At 37.5% G+C, this 15,047-nt stretch overlaps 1 protein-coding gene across 2 annotated transcripts in view; it reads left to right on the plus strand.

The window, feature by feature from the left end:
* The window catches only part of gnb1l (guanine nucleotide binding protein (G protein), beta polypeptide 1-like), a 63,518-nt gene extending 55,154 nt beyond the window's left edge, over positions 1 to 8,364 (plus strand). For both annotated transcript variants that reach the window (XM_039771512.1, XM_039771513.1), the window contains one exon: positions 5,150 to 8,364. In XM_039771512.1, the coding sequence (XP_039627446.1) occupies positions 5,150 to 5,416 (267 nt within the window). In that variant the 3' untranslated portion in view covers positions 5,417 to 8,364. The remainder of the gene's footprint in view (positions 1 to 5,149) is intronic.
* Positions 8,365 to 15,047: the final 6,683 nt, after the last annotated feature.

Below are 15,047 nucleotides of genomic sequence, written 5' to 3' on the forward strand. Positions count from 1 at the left end.
GCCAAGCTGCTCAATGTTGAATAGCTTGCGCCTGTCAAAACACATAATGCATGCTTTAAAAACAACAAAAATTAGACTGCAGTAAGCTTCTTTTTATCATAAAACTAAAATTCCAATAGAATATATTTAAATATAATGGTTAGAAAACAATATGTTGACAATATCTGCCTGGCATTTCTTAGAACAGCTTTGATAGCTTTGAAGGCAGTAAACCAAACACAGAGTGCACTGCTGAAGATTCACTTTGGTAACATGGTGCTTTAAAATGAATTTAAACAATACTCACATGGCGTGAAGTAAATGCTAGATGCAATAATAGAACTATTTTTAAATATCATGAGCTGAAAAGAGGGTCTCTCCCTTTAAACCCGCTGGCATACTTAAGTTTATTGAATTGAATTGACCCCAGTATGACTGGAGAATAAAGTGTATCAATTAAACTGAGATTTTCAATAAAGCTAATATTTTTATCACTTCCTTTTAGGGTAAATGTCATTTTAAAAAGCATTGTATCTGTTAAACATTGAGGTCACAAAAATTTTTGAGCTTAGAATTTTGCTTCATTTATAGTCAGTCTTTTCTCACAGTACTGGGAACAAAAACATATCAAATGTATTGACAGTAGCTAGCTTAAAAACAGACACACAGCTTATGTTAATATTGTATCCTGTTCAGAGTTGCCTTTTACCTTGTGTTCAATGCAGCAGAGATTGGGTCCAGCCCCTATGGCCTTCAGTTTCTTTAAGTGTGTGTTATAATGGAGGGATGAATGGGGAAAATCATCAGACAAACCCCCAGCTACAGGAATTTTGTGCAATAAAAAAGCAGGTCTCGGAATGCCTACATTAAAAAATGTATTTCCCCTAATGAGTAGAAAGAAGTTTAATAAACAACCATCTTAGATGACTTGGTGGGAGAAACTGAGTACAGTGCCTGATGCTTTGTAAGAAACAAATTGCTTAAACCATTCCAACTTGAATTAGTAGTAGTAGTAGGCTTACGATTTATGTACAACTAGCAAAATACCCGCGCTTCGCAGCGGCGAAGTACTGGCTTAAAATTTTTATTAAGAAGAAAATTAAACCTTTTTAAACTGAGTGAAAATATACCAATAATTATTTGTTAAAGATCTCTTTGTATGCCACGTTGTCAGTTCGGCCCTCCAGTTGTAATTTGACCAAGCTGTGCGCTGAGCTTACTCTTGAGCATGTAACGTACAGTTGGCCATGTGAACAGTAATCTTGTCTCAAATCTCACAGTTTGGATTGCTGCTGTCATAATCGGTTTGAGTTTCATGGTTTGTTTCAATTACGACAGTATTTGCAGGACTTGTGTTGAAGTGACATTCGGCATCTGTCGAGCGTTGTAAGTATACAACCAGTTTCATCGATAACTTCACATCCAGCTTTTGAGAGTTTAAACATTCATAAACATCAAAGTGTCCACTACTGAAATCGTCACCTGTCAATCTAAGATGTTTAAGAGGCATTGGCAGTTGTCCAAAGGTGTAAAATATTTGGCCATTTCGGTACACTTGAAAGCGACAACCGAACAATTCAGCAGCAGCCATCAACTCACATGCAGAACCATAGGTGAAGGGCTTAAGCATTTCACTCTTCTAGTGCTCCTGTGTAGTATAATTATCTCCTGTACTGTCATCAGTCCACATGTTGAACCTGTCCCAGTCATTCAATACATAAGACACAATGTTTCTCCGGATATCAAGGGTGAGCCTGATATGGCCGTGCAATATAACTATAATTGTAATAAATGAACAATAAAACAGCGGAGAAGCCGTGGATTAAATAAAAAGGCTGTAGTTATCAGCAGGGAGACGTGAATCCCGTGGCGAAGCAAGGAAGGGAATGTAGAGACCGGAGCGACGGACAGCCCTTATAGGCAGGCACCCAACAACGTGGGAGGCGTTGATATAGGGGACCCAACGCCGCCTCACAAGGTGACCGAGCTGCAGGCCATTGACGTATATATGTACATAAGTAGGATTCAGTTAGCGTTGGGAACCCGTGTACCATATTTCTTGAAGATGGGCCCATAAGTAACAAAGACCGTTGAAAAGTTCAATATGGCGGCCGACAGTACCGTCATACCACCGAAATAAGTATGTACATCGGTTTCGGTTAGCGCAGGGAAGCCGCATACCAAATTTCGTGAAGATGGGGCCATAAATAAGAAAGTTCAACATGGCGAACGTTGTCGACCGTTATCGACTGTTATGGCCGTTACATGTAGAATTTCGAAATGAAACCTGCTTAACTTTTGTAAGTAAGCTGTAAGGAATAAGCCTGCCAAATTTCAGCCTTCTACCTACAAAGAAAGTTTTAGAATTAGTGATGAGTGAGTGAGGGCTTTGCCTTTTATTAGTATAGATATGTGGACTAAAGTTTCATTTGTATTGGAGTTTGAAAAAGTTGTGTGAAAAGTAATATCTCGTATAGTTATTATAGGCATAGTTTTGAAAAGCAAAATATTAGGATAAAGAGTTTGAAACAACATCAATAACCAAATTTATTTGTACAGCTAATTTTCATATAAAGGATCTAGCCCAACATGCTTTTGCAAGATGTCAAAAAAGATACAAGAAAAGAAAAATAAATTAAATTTAATAGATTAAATAACAATAATGATGACTAAATAAATTACAAAAAATAAGTCACATGTACTTACATAAAATCAATATGTAATTAATAGAAAATAAAAGTCCTTATGTATAGAATTGACTTAAGTCTCCAGAGATGAGTCTGATAAGGTCTGATGTTTAGGAGTACAGGAAAAAAAATCCAGATAAGCTGGATAAATAAAATCTGCAGAGGTTACAAGTCCAAAAGACTATTCAGCCCCTATTGGGCATTTTATTTAACACAAACGTTCTTCTGTAGTTCCTTGTTGTTTTTTATGTTTTGTTTTGAACAATTAAGAGCATTGGGTCTCATGGAAAGTTGGGGTGTGTGCTTTCATTCAAACATCACATACAGCTGTAAACACTTTGATCAGGCCTGATCAGTTCAAGATTACAAACTTTGAAATTTAAGAGTACAAAACTATATCCTACATTGTGCTCAGAATTGTTGGGAGGTACTTTTGTTCTCAACTTTTAGAATATATTAAAAAAAATTTCCTCAGGTTAAGATTTAGACTTTTGTTCTGGCAAGTTCCAGGTCATTCTCAATAAATATGCTGTGTTTTTAGATGCAGTTCTGGATTCTGACCAAGAAAAAAGAAAGTAGAATGTGACCACTTATATAAACCTGGGAAACGGAACAGGCACAATTAAATTCTGATATTTTATTGCTGGATGAATCAGTTGAAAAGTACTACAGAGCAAGTGTTTTTTATAAAATGTGACATTTTACTATTGGGAACATCATCAGTTCAATAACATTTCTATTACAGTGCAAAATATTCCAATTGAAATTTGACTTTGCTGGAGAAGAGAATGCATTGCTTTACCACTGAATAGTGTATGTCATGACAGTTGCATGCCACTAATGTAAAAAAAAGATAATGTGTTAAATATCATTGCTCAATTAAGAAAAAAACTGCATTGCTTTAATATGTCTTAATTTTTCAAAAAAGTAACACAACCTTGTCAGAGACTCTTGATATTACTCAGGGTTATAGGAGATCAGAGACTATCCTAGCAGCACTGGATGCCTAGCAAGAAAACAGCTCTTCACAGGGTACCCGTCCATGGCAGCCCCACTTACACACATCCATACTTGAACTCAAATATGGCCAATTTGGAATTGCCAGTGAATCTTGCAAGCATATCTTTGAGGATTGGATTAAACGAAACTGGAGTAACTGGTGGAAATTCCATAAAGGCAGTTCAAGAACATGAAAAGTCCACACAGACAAATCCCAGCCTTGGGATACGAATCTAGGAAACTGGGTACTTGAATTAAATGTGACTTTTCTACAAATTTGGCTACACGAGTATCTATAAAACCATAATTTCAGTTCTACAGATGACTTAAACATGACATAATTAATTAGATTAATTGTATACTTGATAGAACAATCAATTGAATTAACTAAGCATAATTTTATACATAAGGAGGTGTGTGTATGTATGTATGTATATATATATATATATATATATATATATATATATATATATATATATATATATATATATATATATACTTTACACAAATATGAAATGTAACGTTTGTGGACTTGTAGCAGGTTAGTTTGTTATCAGATCATTGTACAAATAATTAGTTTGTTATCAGATCATTGTACAAATAATTGTATCAGTCAAATAATTGTATAGTATAAACAACATGTTGCATAACAGTTGGAAATGCAAGCAAGAGTATGACTGTTTTTTGTACAACTGTTAGTTAAAGGTGACTTCATTATACACCGGACTCCATCATTGAAATGTTATTTTTCTGTAGTAATTATTGATCATATTAACTATATATATTTGGCGTTGAATGTATAGGGAACTTTTAAAGCTTACTGTGATTTACAGGAGGCAATTTTTATTAGTTGCAAAGTGTAAATGGTGTCAGTTGCAGTGCTATGAACATGGGAAAGTTGCTATATACGCAACGTATATTATTTTTGTTAGAGAAGCTGTTGTATCCTATATGAAATAAAATGTCAATTAAGTGGCTTCAATACAGAATTAATTCTGTCAGGTAAATGCTGCATAATCATGAAATGAAACAAAATTGTTTTGTTAATTATTTCTTGTACTCTAGTGGGATGGCAAATTTTTTTATTTAGAAATTGTTCTTGAAAAAATAAACATGGACAGCTTTAAAGTACACCACTTGTTTCCCATTGGACTTTCTGTGCATTAAAAAGGCATTAATTTGGTTGATTTTCCTGGAGATTTGTTTGAGTTGCATTGGGGATATAGTGTGTCTTTAACGGTAGTATTACATGTGAAAATAGTGGTTATTCCAGCTTTGTACCCATCATAATAATCAAAGAAAATAATTTCAAGATCATTACAACAAGGTAAATTTAAAGGAAATCAAATGTTATTAACTGCATTTGTGCCCTGAGAGGACTCCATTGAAATGTGTACTTGAGCAAGGCTATGTCCTGCGGGCAAATTGAGCTCTTCTCCATTTCAAAGTCATTGACACTTTGCTCTCAATGTTTCTTTCTGCAGCTGAAGAGATCTTTTGACGTTGTAAATCCAGGCATATCACATCTTTGTATCCGAGAAGACAAGAAGATCCTGGCAGCAGCTGGATGGGACCATCGGATTCGCATTTTTGGCTGGAAGAAGATGAGTCCTCTTGCTGTACTGCGATTCCACACAGAAAGCGTGCATTGTGTAACTTTTTCTGATCATGAGATGTCCTCTGATAGACTGATGGCAGCTGGATCCAAAGACCAGCGTATTAGTGTCTGGTCGATTTACAATCAGAAATAGATGACTATGCATAACAAGATGCTGTGAAATTTGAGGACACTCTGGGAGCATGCATTATGTGATCTGATTTGGTGAAGGAAACTAGACAATTTCAGTACCTTTTACAGTATTTGAAAACACAAAAATGTGACTTCCTTTTTTTTTTTTTTTGATCTGAAAGGGATGTGGTGGCCTAACACCCTATGGCCAGCCCTCATGTTTGTTTATTAAGAGACCAATTCAGTTGTTCCTCACATCAGGATGCTTACAGCTAAATGCAGATATTTACTGAGAGTCTATTTGCCCAGATGACTTTACTGTCAAGAAACAAAGCCATACCAATCCATTGCTCATCTGTTTTGCTTGGCAAAATTAGTAGAGAAGGAAGGAAAATAGAAAGGAAAGAAACTGTGCCTCTGTAAGCAATAAGGTCGCTGTGCACACAGATGTGTGACTTTTTCCTGCCCCATGTCTAGTTGTCTTTATAGAAGAGATAGTCAGGGATCATAAAGAGATAGATATTATAAATTAAGTGATAGCAGCAAAGTCAAAACAAAAACACAAGACTGACTGAAAGAATGGCAGTGGGCCCATTGACGCTTGAGAGAAGAGCAATACCAGCAACTGTCTGGAAATCAGGCCGTTAGCCTTTTTTGACTTAGGTCACCTTGATTAGTCACAGCTACAATTCTACCCTTTGATTATTTCTTATTAAAGCTGGAGTTCTTGTACACTGTAAAGACTCCATGTGACATGGTTGACTTTGAGTGCAAATGTCATAAAGAATTTGTGAAGGCGATAATAGGTGTGCCTCTAGGTTTGAATGATCCTACTCTGCTGAAGTGTGTCAGCATAGTTTCAGAGGCTCTGGACAGAGCATTACTTTCCATGGTTCACTGATGTGACAACTGCACTTAAGAAATCTTGTCAGAAACATAAATGTTCTGTCAAACAACACAGTGATACACCTGCATATATAGATGTGCTGTGATTTGCAAGTTATGGAAGAAGATTGGCCACTCACATGACAGTTAATCGGTGCATACCTGTGGCATACTGAAAGTTAGTGGGAAAATAAATTGAACCAACGGCGTTTTGGTTTTAAAAATGTATGATGAGAACTAAATAAGTGAATACTTTTCAAAGCATAGTTTAAATTAGAGATCATTTTATTCAAGAGATGTCATAAGCTGGAAAAGCTGTGCTTGCTTTACAAGTTGCGCAATACCTTTTTTTCTCTCTCTCTCAAATAAGTATCATAAAGGGATTCATTATTTTTTTCACTTGCCTTTCTGATAGGAGATACGCTTGAGCAGACTTGAATTTGACCTGTGTACCTTAATGGGCGTCACTTGGAGTTTCTTCTTCTTGCTGACCTCTTTCATGAACCACACCTCATTAATCAGTTGCCACTAAACACAAGTGTAAAGGCAAGACATGCAAGAGGTTTGCTTACTGGGTGTATTGGAAGCTGTGGCATCCATAACTACAAACGTTTTGTTTATTTATTTATCTTTTCTTTTATTTTTCATTTTTCCTGTAGCAATGGTGATCTTATTTACAGCAGTTCAGCCTTAATTGGAAATGGGACACTTACTAGCATTCATAGTAAAGTGAAGTATACAGTAACTTTGTGAAACACTGTACTGTTGGGATGCTCCTCCTTGTGGACATGTCACAAAATTTAAACTCCTACTCTAAGCTCAGATGCCTGTAATTCTGTTTAAATTTAGGTGTTTAATATAATTATTCTTTTATATTATGTCTGGTTAGAGCACTGTAGAATGGGACAAATTATTAAGAGTCTCCCAGTGGGTCAGAGAGACTGCGATTGGATTGACAATACACAATGTTCTTTCAGACCCTGATTTTACTGTGGAACTGATGTAAATGGATATGCATTTAGCTTCTGAAAGAAAAAAAGGAAATGTGGCTCCCTTTGGAAAGCTTTTCATTAAATTCAGAGTGAGTGCAGCTTCTTCTTACTTCTTTTGCCAACTTGCAGTCTTTATAGCACCTTAGCTGTTGGTAACTTGGTCAAAAACTCCCAACAAGATTACTTCTTCAAATATTGGAATGATTTGTGTAATTTCAAACACTAAAGGTCAGAGATTCAAAACCTCCAAATGAGCAGAATTTGAATCTTCACAGTTTAAGGGTTTTTCATATTTGATTGTGTCTTTATTTTTTTACAACTTTGTGGGCCATGATAGGTTTCTTTTCACTCTGTTTTTCTTTCATGCTGGGTCTTTGGTTTTCCGTAACACTTTTTTTTTTTTTTGATGTTTTTTCCATTTGGTAGTGCATGCACCAGGGATTACTTAAATAAAAAAAAAAAAGTTGATTCCTTTTTAGTCATAACAGAGACATTGTGTCCAATAAGAGAACAATCTAGTTAAAATCAACACTGCTGACTTTATTGTTTTGAATTAATGCCAAAGGTAAATTGTAGTGCCATCCAGAAGTGTTTTCCACCTCAGATCCAATGGTGCCAGGATAGACACTCAGCTGGATTAAGCAGGTCTGAGAATAATGTGATGTCAAAGGTACGTTTCTGACTTTTGTATTCATTTTCAGTTGACTTTCTCTATAGGTCATAACTGTGGACATTGTGCCTTAAGTGCATCTGTATTAGCAGGTGTTTTAGAAAGGAATATAATTTTCATTAAATCTGTTTAGTTATGTTGGTTTGTGATAAACTGAATTATACTGACTTGCCTAGCAATTGGCAGAAAGTAGTCATTTAAACGTGAGAATTAAGGTTTTATCTGCCAGCTGCTGTGAAAGGTTCTATTTTGGCTCACTCTGCAATGCCTGGCAGTGATTTTGGTCCTTTTTGAGATATGATGTGTTTATTTTTTTGTGTATTGTGATTTCTGGACATTCAGCAGACTCAATGAATGTGCTGGCAGTTTTTTGTTGAATATAAACTGTGACAAGTGAAATAAATGCAAGAAAAAATCTTGTAACTTAAAGTGGTGTTCTTTTGAAAAATACTCTAATGTCGGCCTTGTAAATTAACAGCAGGTGGTCCTCTGGAAATATGAACAGATAAAAGTGAGGCCCACTTTTTTGGAGGGAGGGATAGTAGGAAGTTAAAATAAAACTACTGGCAACATTATCTGCTGAGGTCCTCCCAGTCTAAAACCCCCCATTTTATTTGATTTCATTTTCTACATATGCTCTGCAATAATTTCAAAAAATCGATGTAACAAATGAACTGAACGGTCAGAGGTCAAGAGGTACTCTCTAAAACATATGTGAGTAATTTGGCATGCTTCTCTTTTCTTAACTGAACCTTAGAAAAAAATTGTGTATATGTGTGTGTGTACTGTATGTACCATTTGCATGTTTACTATGCATATACATGGTAGTGTGTTTATATGTACTTTTTGTGATATTTTCAGCATCATTTGCATCAACAAAAGGCGAGGTGCGCACACACGCGTTTCTTCAGTTAGTCCCACTTTTACGTACTTTGATTAAAACCACTTTGCTTGTGCTGGACCTTACAGAGTCTTGTGAGTTTGGGGGTTTCCTCTCTCTTTATCCACTAACTTGAGCTCTGTCGTGTGGTGGGGGATGAGACCTCCAGAGAGCAGTTGTTTAGTCTCTCTTAAAGACCTGCGTGGTGCCTTAAAGGCCACAGCAGGATACGGCCTCACTCATTCCTGTCTGATCAGTGCCCGCCACTTCCACACAAATCTTAGAATGCCTGTTTATTTTAAGTGCTATTCGGAGAGCGCTTGCTGGCAGCGGCATACCTGATTGTTTATAGGCCAATAAGATCATGCCACTTAGATAAATTGCTAGAACAGCACAAGTGACTAAGTTTGAGAAGAAGTCAATTAAGGTTTGTGTTGTTTTAAACCACCGGTCACTAGAACCATATATTACAGGCTTTATGGTGTGCTTAAAGTTTAAACCTATAGAATCTGATTGTCCAAATATGCCCAACCTGCACACAAACTAGGAAAATCCAATTTGTCCTGAAATCAGATACTCATCAAAGATGTAGAGGTCAGATGCTATTAAGGGAAACTGGTCTACTGACATATAGCAGTAATGGAAGGCAGACAATTGAACAGGCTTACTGTTAAAAACAGATGAAAATGGATTGCTGTAAGCTTGTAAGAACTGGTATTGGCCCTTTTGTTTCAGGTAAAGTGCACTCACACAGAATGTAACTTATGCAGCATCTGCACCATCAGTTTGCTTACTGCTAGACCTTGGTGAGGATGGTGGCTAAGCGCCACAGGTCTGAGGCCTAGCACAAGTCGGACTCTGTTCATTATGCTATGATTTGCAGACTTGTTTGTTTTTGCTTCTCTTACTGACAGATAATCTGCTTACTCATTTCATATCTTTCTGTGAATTCTTGTTTGTAATTTGATGGTATAGCACATACTTTCAAAGCAACAGCTTGGAATTGTAGGTCTCTGTGCACATCATGTGAATTGTAACGTTCTACCTAAGAATAACCAGAACCTTAGGTAAGGTAGGAATTGAAGCTTGTCAAATAGTAGCTAATTTGTCTTCATTCCGCACTCTACTAAAAACGAGGAGCCAGGTTGTTCAATAATATCCACTTGCAGAGCCACAGTACTATACGTCACCGCAGTTACAGACCCAGAAGTGATGTCACCGCCATTTGTGGACTGACTTCGTAAAATTACTTTTGGAAGGTTTCAGCCTGTCTCAGCAAAGCCCAGAAAGTAAAGTCGGGTCAAGGACCTAGCAATAAAAATGAGAAGGAAAACCAGTACATCAAACCAAATAATATGCCTCATTGTGGAAGTTCAGAGGGTTTCTGCCATCACGTTGTGTCATACATCAAACTAAACAATACGGATCATTTCTGTGAAATACACTATTAACATTTATGTTGTGTTCGGGTCTTTGGGAACCATTTAACATGTCAACAAAATTAAAATCATTAAGATTTGTGTTAATTGAAAATAGGTTTTTGTTTACATTCATGAAACAAAATATACATTATAACTACAACGTTTACACCACGTTAGAGTTTAGTAAAACGTTAATAAAAGTGATTAATTTTTTAAAAATGTACAGAGCATGTGTGCAATATTGTTCTAAACCAATTTAGAATTAACATTTAAGCCAATCTAATATTTTTAAACGTGTATGTGAAGAAAATGGCAATACATATTCTACACCATCTGTCTAAATTGGTCTACAACTGCGGTGACGTATGGTGCTGTGGCTCTCCAAGTGGATGCTACTCAGGATATTCATTAAATCCCAAACTAAGGGGTTGCTGCCTTTGTGATAGTCTTTCTGGCTGCTGTTTGCATATTCTTATGTCCTAAACTGCTTTTGTAGATCAAGTTAGCTGTAGGCTCTGAACTGTGCCCTCTGTGTGCCTGATTTATGTACAAAATCCCCTGTAGGACTAGAGCTCTCAAGATAGATTTGAACTCTCGTTGGTTGCCAGTTTTATAAAGAAGCAATGACGATGAAGTTATTGGCCCATGCAAGTGCTTAGTGACGCATCTTGATGGCCTGGTAAAGTGTAGTGCTCCAGCCTTGTCCATTGTTGAGTTTAAGGTGGTAAAAGAGCGGTAGAGTGTTATGTCTGTTGGGGATGCATATTAATTTTTGCATTTTGCTTCCTCAAGCCCCCAAGGTGAGTACTGAACATTGTAATAGAAGCTAAAGCCTGATTTGATGATGATGGTTACCCACTAAAGGTGCTGTTTTGATCGTAATGGATTTCAGATGTGTTTGGTTCATGTTCCTGCTTTAACAGCAGTTGTAAGATGAAAGAGGTTTTGCTTAATAAGTAGGATCATTTGATAGTGAAAGCGTTGAAGCTTCCTGTCAGCTCCGGAAGGCTCATTATTTTTATGTAAGTATATTGACTTGATTGCTATTTCACGTAAAAGGTACAGACACAGATGTATTGTTTATTTTAGATTAGAGTAAACATGACAAAGTGATTTAGTGATGTCACTAAATATAATGGTTAATCACTTTATTTATATAGTCCCTTACAAATAAATTCTTGTGTCAGAAGTGGAGGTTGAACCTGCAGCCTTGTAATTTAAAGACCAGTATTGTAGCCACAGTGACTGACATGAGACCTAAAAAAGTAGGAAGTGTCATGAAGGAGTGAAGAGTGTTGGCCAGAATTGAATAATTCCCCACCCTGCTGAGGCACAACTCAAACTTCACTTTGACTGTAAAAGAATGTGGCAGGAAAAACTGCAAACATGGGAAGCAATCGCCAAGGCCCACTGTAATATAAAGCATATGTTACAGAAGTGTATTGGGACCCCTCCACTCTCCACCATATCAGAGCAATAAGGAAATGGAATAGGGCATCGCAATATAATTGCATTCTTGGTGGTCATACGAGTCTAGGTGCTCCACGCGACTCCAGTGCTCACAAGGATTTCTTTTGATTGCAAAGCACCCATTTGATACTCTCGACTGGTTTTATGCTTAACCAGGTTGCTGCCATGACACTTAGATACTCAGTCTGCCTTTGTGTAGTAGGCTACATACAAATGCCTATTCAGCTCACTTCACTTCACTCACTCACTCAGTAAACATAATTGTTCTAACATGGCATGTCATCCATTTACTTCTTATAAGACACCTGATTTGCTTTGCCCTTAGCACCACTGGCCCATTTGCTCCAGCCTCCATGTTATGTAGTAAGTGAAGTTTTGTGCCCAGTCCCCTCCTCAGTGCAGGTCTCTATCCATATGCCTACTCAAGCAGTTTTTCTATATTTCTTTGTAAGTTGCATATTGATCTCCTGTTAAGGAATCATCACGTTAAATAAATGGAAACGGAACTACAGGATCTTTTAGCTTTATAGAATTACAAGGTTTTATTTTAATATCCATTTTGTTAGCTCAAGTGCATTCATAATGTATAAATTTTAAGTCTGTGAACTGCTATCAACAAATGACCATTTCAAGATGGTTGGTTATTTTCACTTGTATGAAATTGTGTGCCTTGCAGCAAATACAAGAAAGCCTAAAATGAAGTTTGTTTCTGGCATTAAAACATGTTATTATATCAGTAAGGCTGTAAAACAGAGTAATCTAAAGGGTAGCACTTTCATAGTTCACACTTTGACTTGAATGACATTTTGAACAAAAAACCTTGTGGTTTAACTTGGCTTCAGGTGTTTCCATCCATTTTCAGAATTTACTCTTTTTATGGGCTTATCCTGGCAGTACTGGGTGCCTAGCAGGGACTATCCCATGTTGGGTGAGCAGTCTTTCACCATTGTTGTTGTTCTTCTGATATCTGTGGATACTTGTGCACTGTCTGGGCAATGCCTAGTCAGTGATCATTTCATGTGTGTATGCCTGTCTTTAAGTTGAAAGTTTATGGTAGCGTGGCAAAGTAGTTGGTGCTGCCAACTCAGCCTCAAGGGGCTTGATCCAGTCTCTGTCTTATGTTGTGCCAGGGAATAGACCCAGCGTGTCCACATGTGCCAGTCAGGTGTCTTTATTTTTACTGCCCTGTCTTGTGAGTGTAGGCTGCTTACTTTTAAATGCTGTGTTGGACTGGGTGACCCATCCACTGACAGGACCTGTCCCGAGTCTTAACATTGCTGAGACAACTGATGTGAATGGAGATGGCATTCTTCAAAAAATAATTATTCCGTCCATTCAGTTTTGTGGTTTTATTATTATAATTAGGTTAGGTGCTGTTAAAGAGCAGGTTACAGTACAGTGCCACACAGGAACAAGAGAAGAAAAAACATGCACACCCATAAATTAAACGATTAGACTCTTAGCTCTGATCGGTACTATAAAGCTTGGGATGAACCTTCAGCTGCAAGGCCTGGAACTAAACTTGGCTTTAGCAGAAAAGGTTCAAGGGCTTTGGAGATCCGTTTAAAAAAAAAAACACATAGGCAACAAATTACAGCCATGAGCAATTTTATATCAGCAGCTTGATGAGTTTGGACAAGATGATATCTAGATTTGTAAATGTACAGTAGTAATGCTATGGTATTGTTGTCACTCTAAAAATGAGAAGTTTAATAGAGAATTTTCTTCAAAGAACTGTTGACAAGTACGGAAATCCCTGGCGTGTGAGTTAAAGGAGTAACTGTTATCAGCGCACCCAGAGAAGCACTGAACAGGGTTAGGACTCTCAGGTAAATACTGAAAGTGTGGAGGATGCAATGAATGTGATCGGGAGGGCAAGTTGGGACTCATGCTGTCTACGTCAATGCACAGAAAGGATGGGCAAAATAATGGAAACACCGCATGGAAAGGAGTGTAACTGGTGAGGGGCTAGAGTACAGTTATAAAGGCAGGTCCGACCAGGTGTGCTGTGTCTGCTCAGAAGCTCATGGCATACGCTGCCCAGAGTCAGTCATAGATATGTGATAGGAAGTTAAAATGATGCCTGATAGGCAGTGCCATTAGGCCCTGCAAAATTATCTAATGTGTCAAGGGTAGCAATCCTAAAAAATGACAATTATGCCAAACAAGGACAAGCTGCATCACCAAAGAGAAATAGCGGTGAGAAGTGAAAGCTCACTGTCAGCAATCAGTGGACACTTGACATGTAATAAATGCTACAGATGTACAGCCTCTAATGCCCACAGAGCTGAGCCTGCTCTTCAGTGATTTGGTCTCAAGAAAACAATGCTTCATGGAATCTGGCAGGGCTGCCATTTGGGAACAATGCTAATGGATAGAGAGACATGACCTAATGTAATGAGCACAAAAGTTCTTGTCCGATGGAAGAAAGTCATTTGGTCTGAGGTTAGTCATTCTATTTCGTACATACAGAGAGAACCAAACAAAACCTTCCAACACCCCCAGTGTGAGTTGCTAGATGTTAAATATGGTGGAGGATCCATAATGGTATAGGCAGCCATCTTGTGGAAGTGAGTAGGTCTGGTGATTGCACTGCAAGAATGTGTGACCTTCTACAACACCTGTGACTTAATTACTGTTCACTCTGGGTGATAATACAACTGCTAAACCAATTCATAGTGGTTTTATGAATACCAGGATGAACTTGAATGACTTGTATTGCCTCCCCAGTCACTATATTTAAAAAACATAGCACCTTAGAGAGGGTTGTATAGAATAGAATGCAAAGTAGACGTCCATCTTTTTCACTCTTTAAAGAACCGGGGGCTTTTCTGCTTGATGTACTCTGTTCAGGACTTGTATATCAGGTTTTCAGTAAGGACTGAAGCTGTTCTGAAGGGTTAGGCTACTTGATTAGACCCCTGATGTTAGGACATCTTTTTAGGTGTTGATCCGTCATTTTCTCCAGAATGTGAATGTGGAAGAGGGGCATAGCCTGAAATAGGTTTTAGGGTGGGCCTGCGTAAAAATGGGTGTTCTAATCTTTAATTGGATATACAGAGGCGCTTACCCAAAAAATACATCTATTCATACTGTGGTACATACACATAACAGAATTATTAGGACCATGCAAAAGTTGATCGAAAATGATCAAGGCAATTAAACGACGTTACGTCACGGCAGGCACAAACACAAAGTAAGTCACTACCTGTTCTTGGGCATTGGGGCTTTAGATTGAATTGGTCAATGATTTTGTAATGATCTAGATTTCAGCAAAATTGTTTTCAAATGATAAGATAGTCAAGTTGCTGAGATGAACTAATGACATTGATGAT

The sequence above is a fragment of the Polypterus senegalus genome, chromosome 12 (genome assembly GCF_016835505.1).
Source record: "Polypterus senegalus isolate Bchr_013 chromosome 12, ASM1683550v1, whole genome shotgun sequence".
In the NCBI taxonomy this organism is placed as follows: Eukaryota; Metazoa; Chordata; class Cladistia; order Polypteriformes; family Polypteridae; genus Polypterus; species Polypterus senegalus.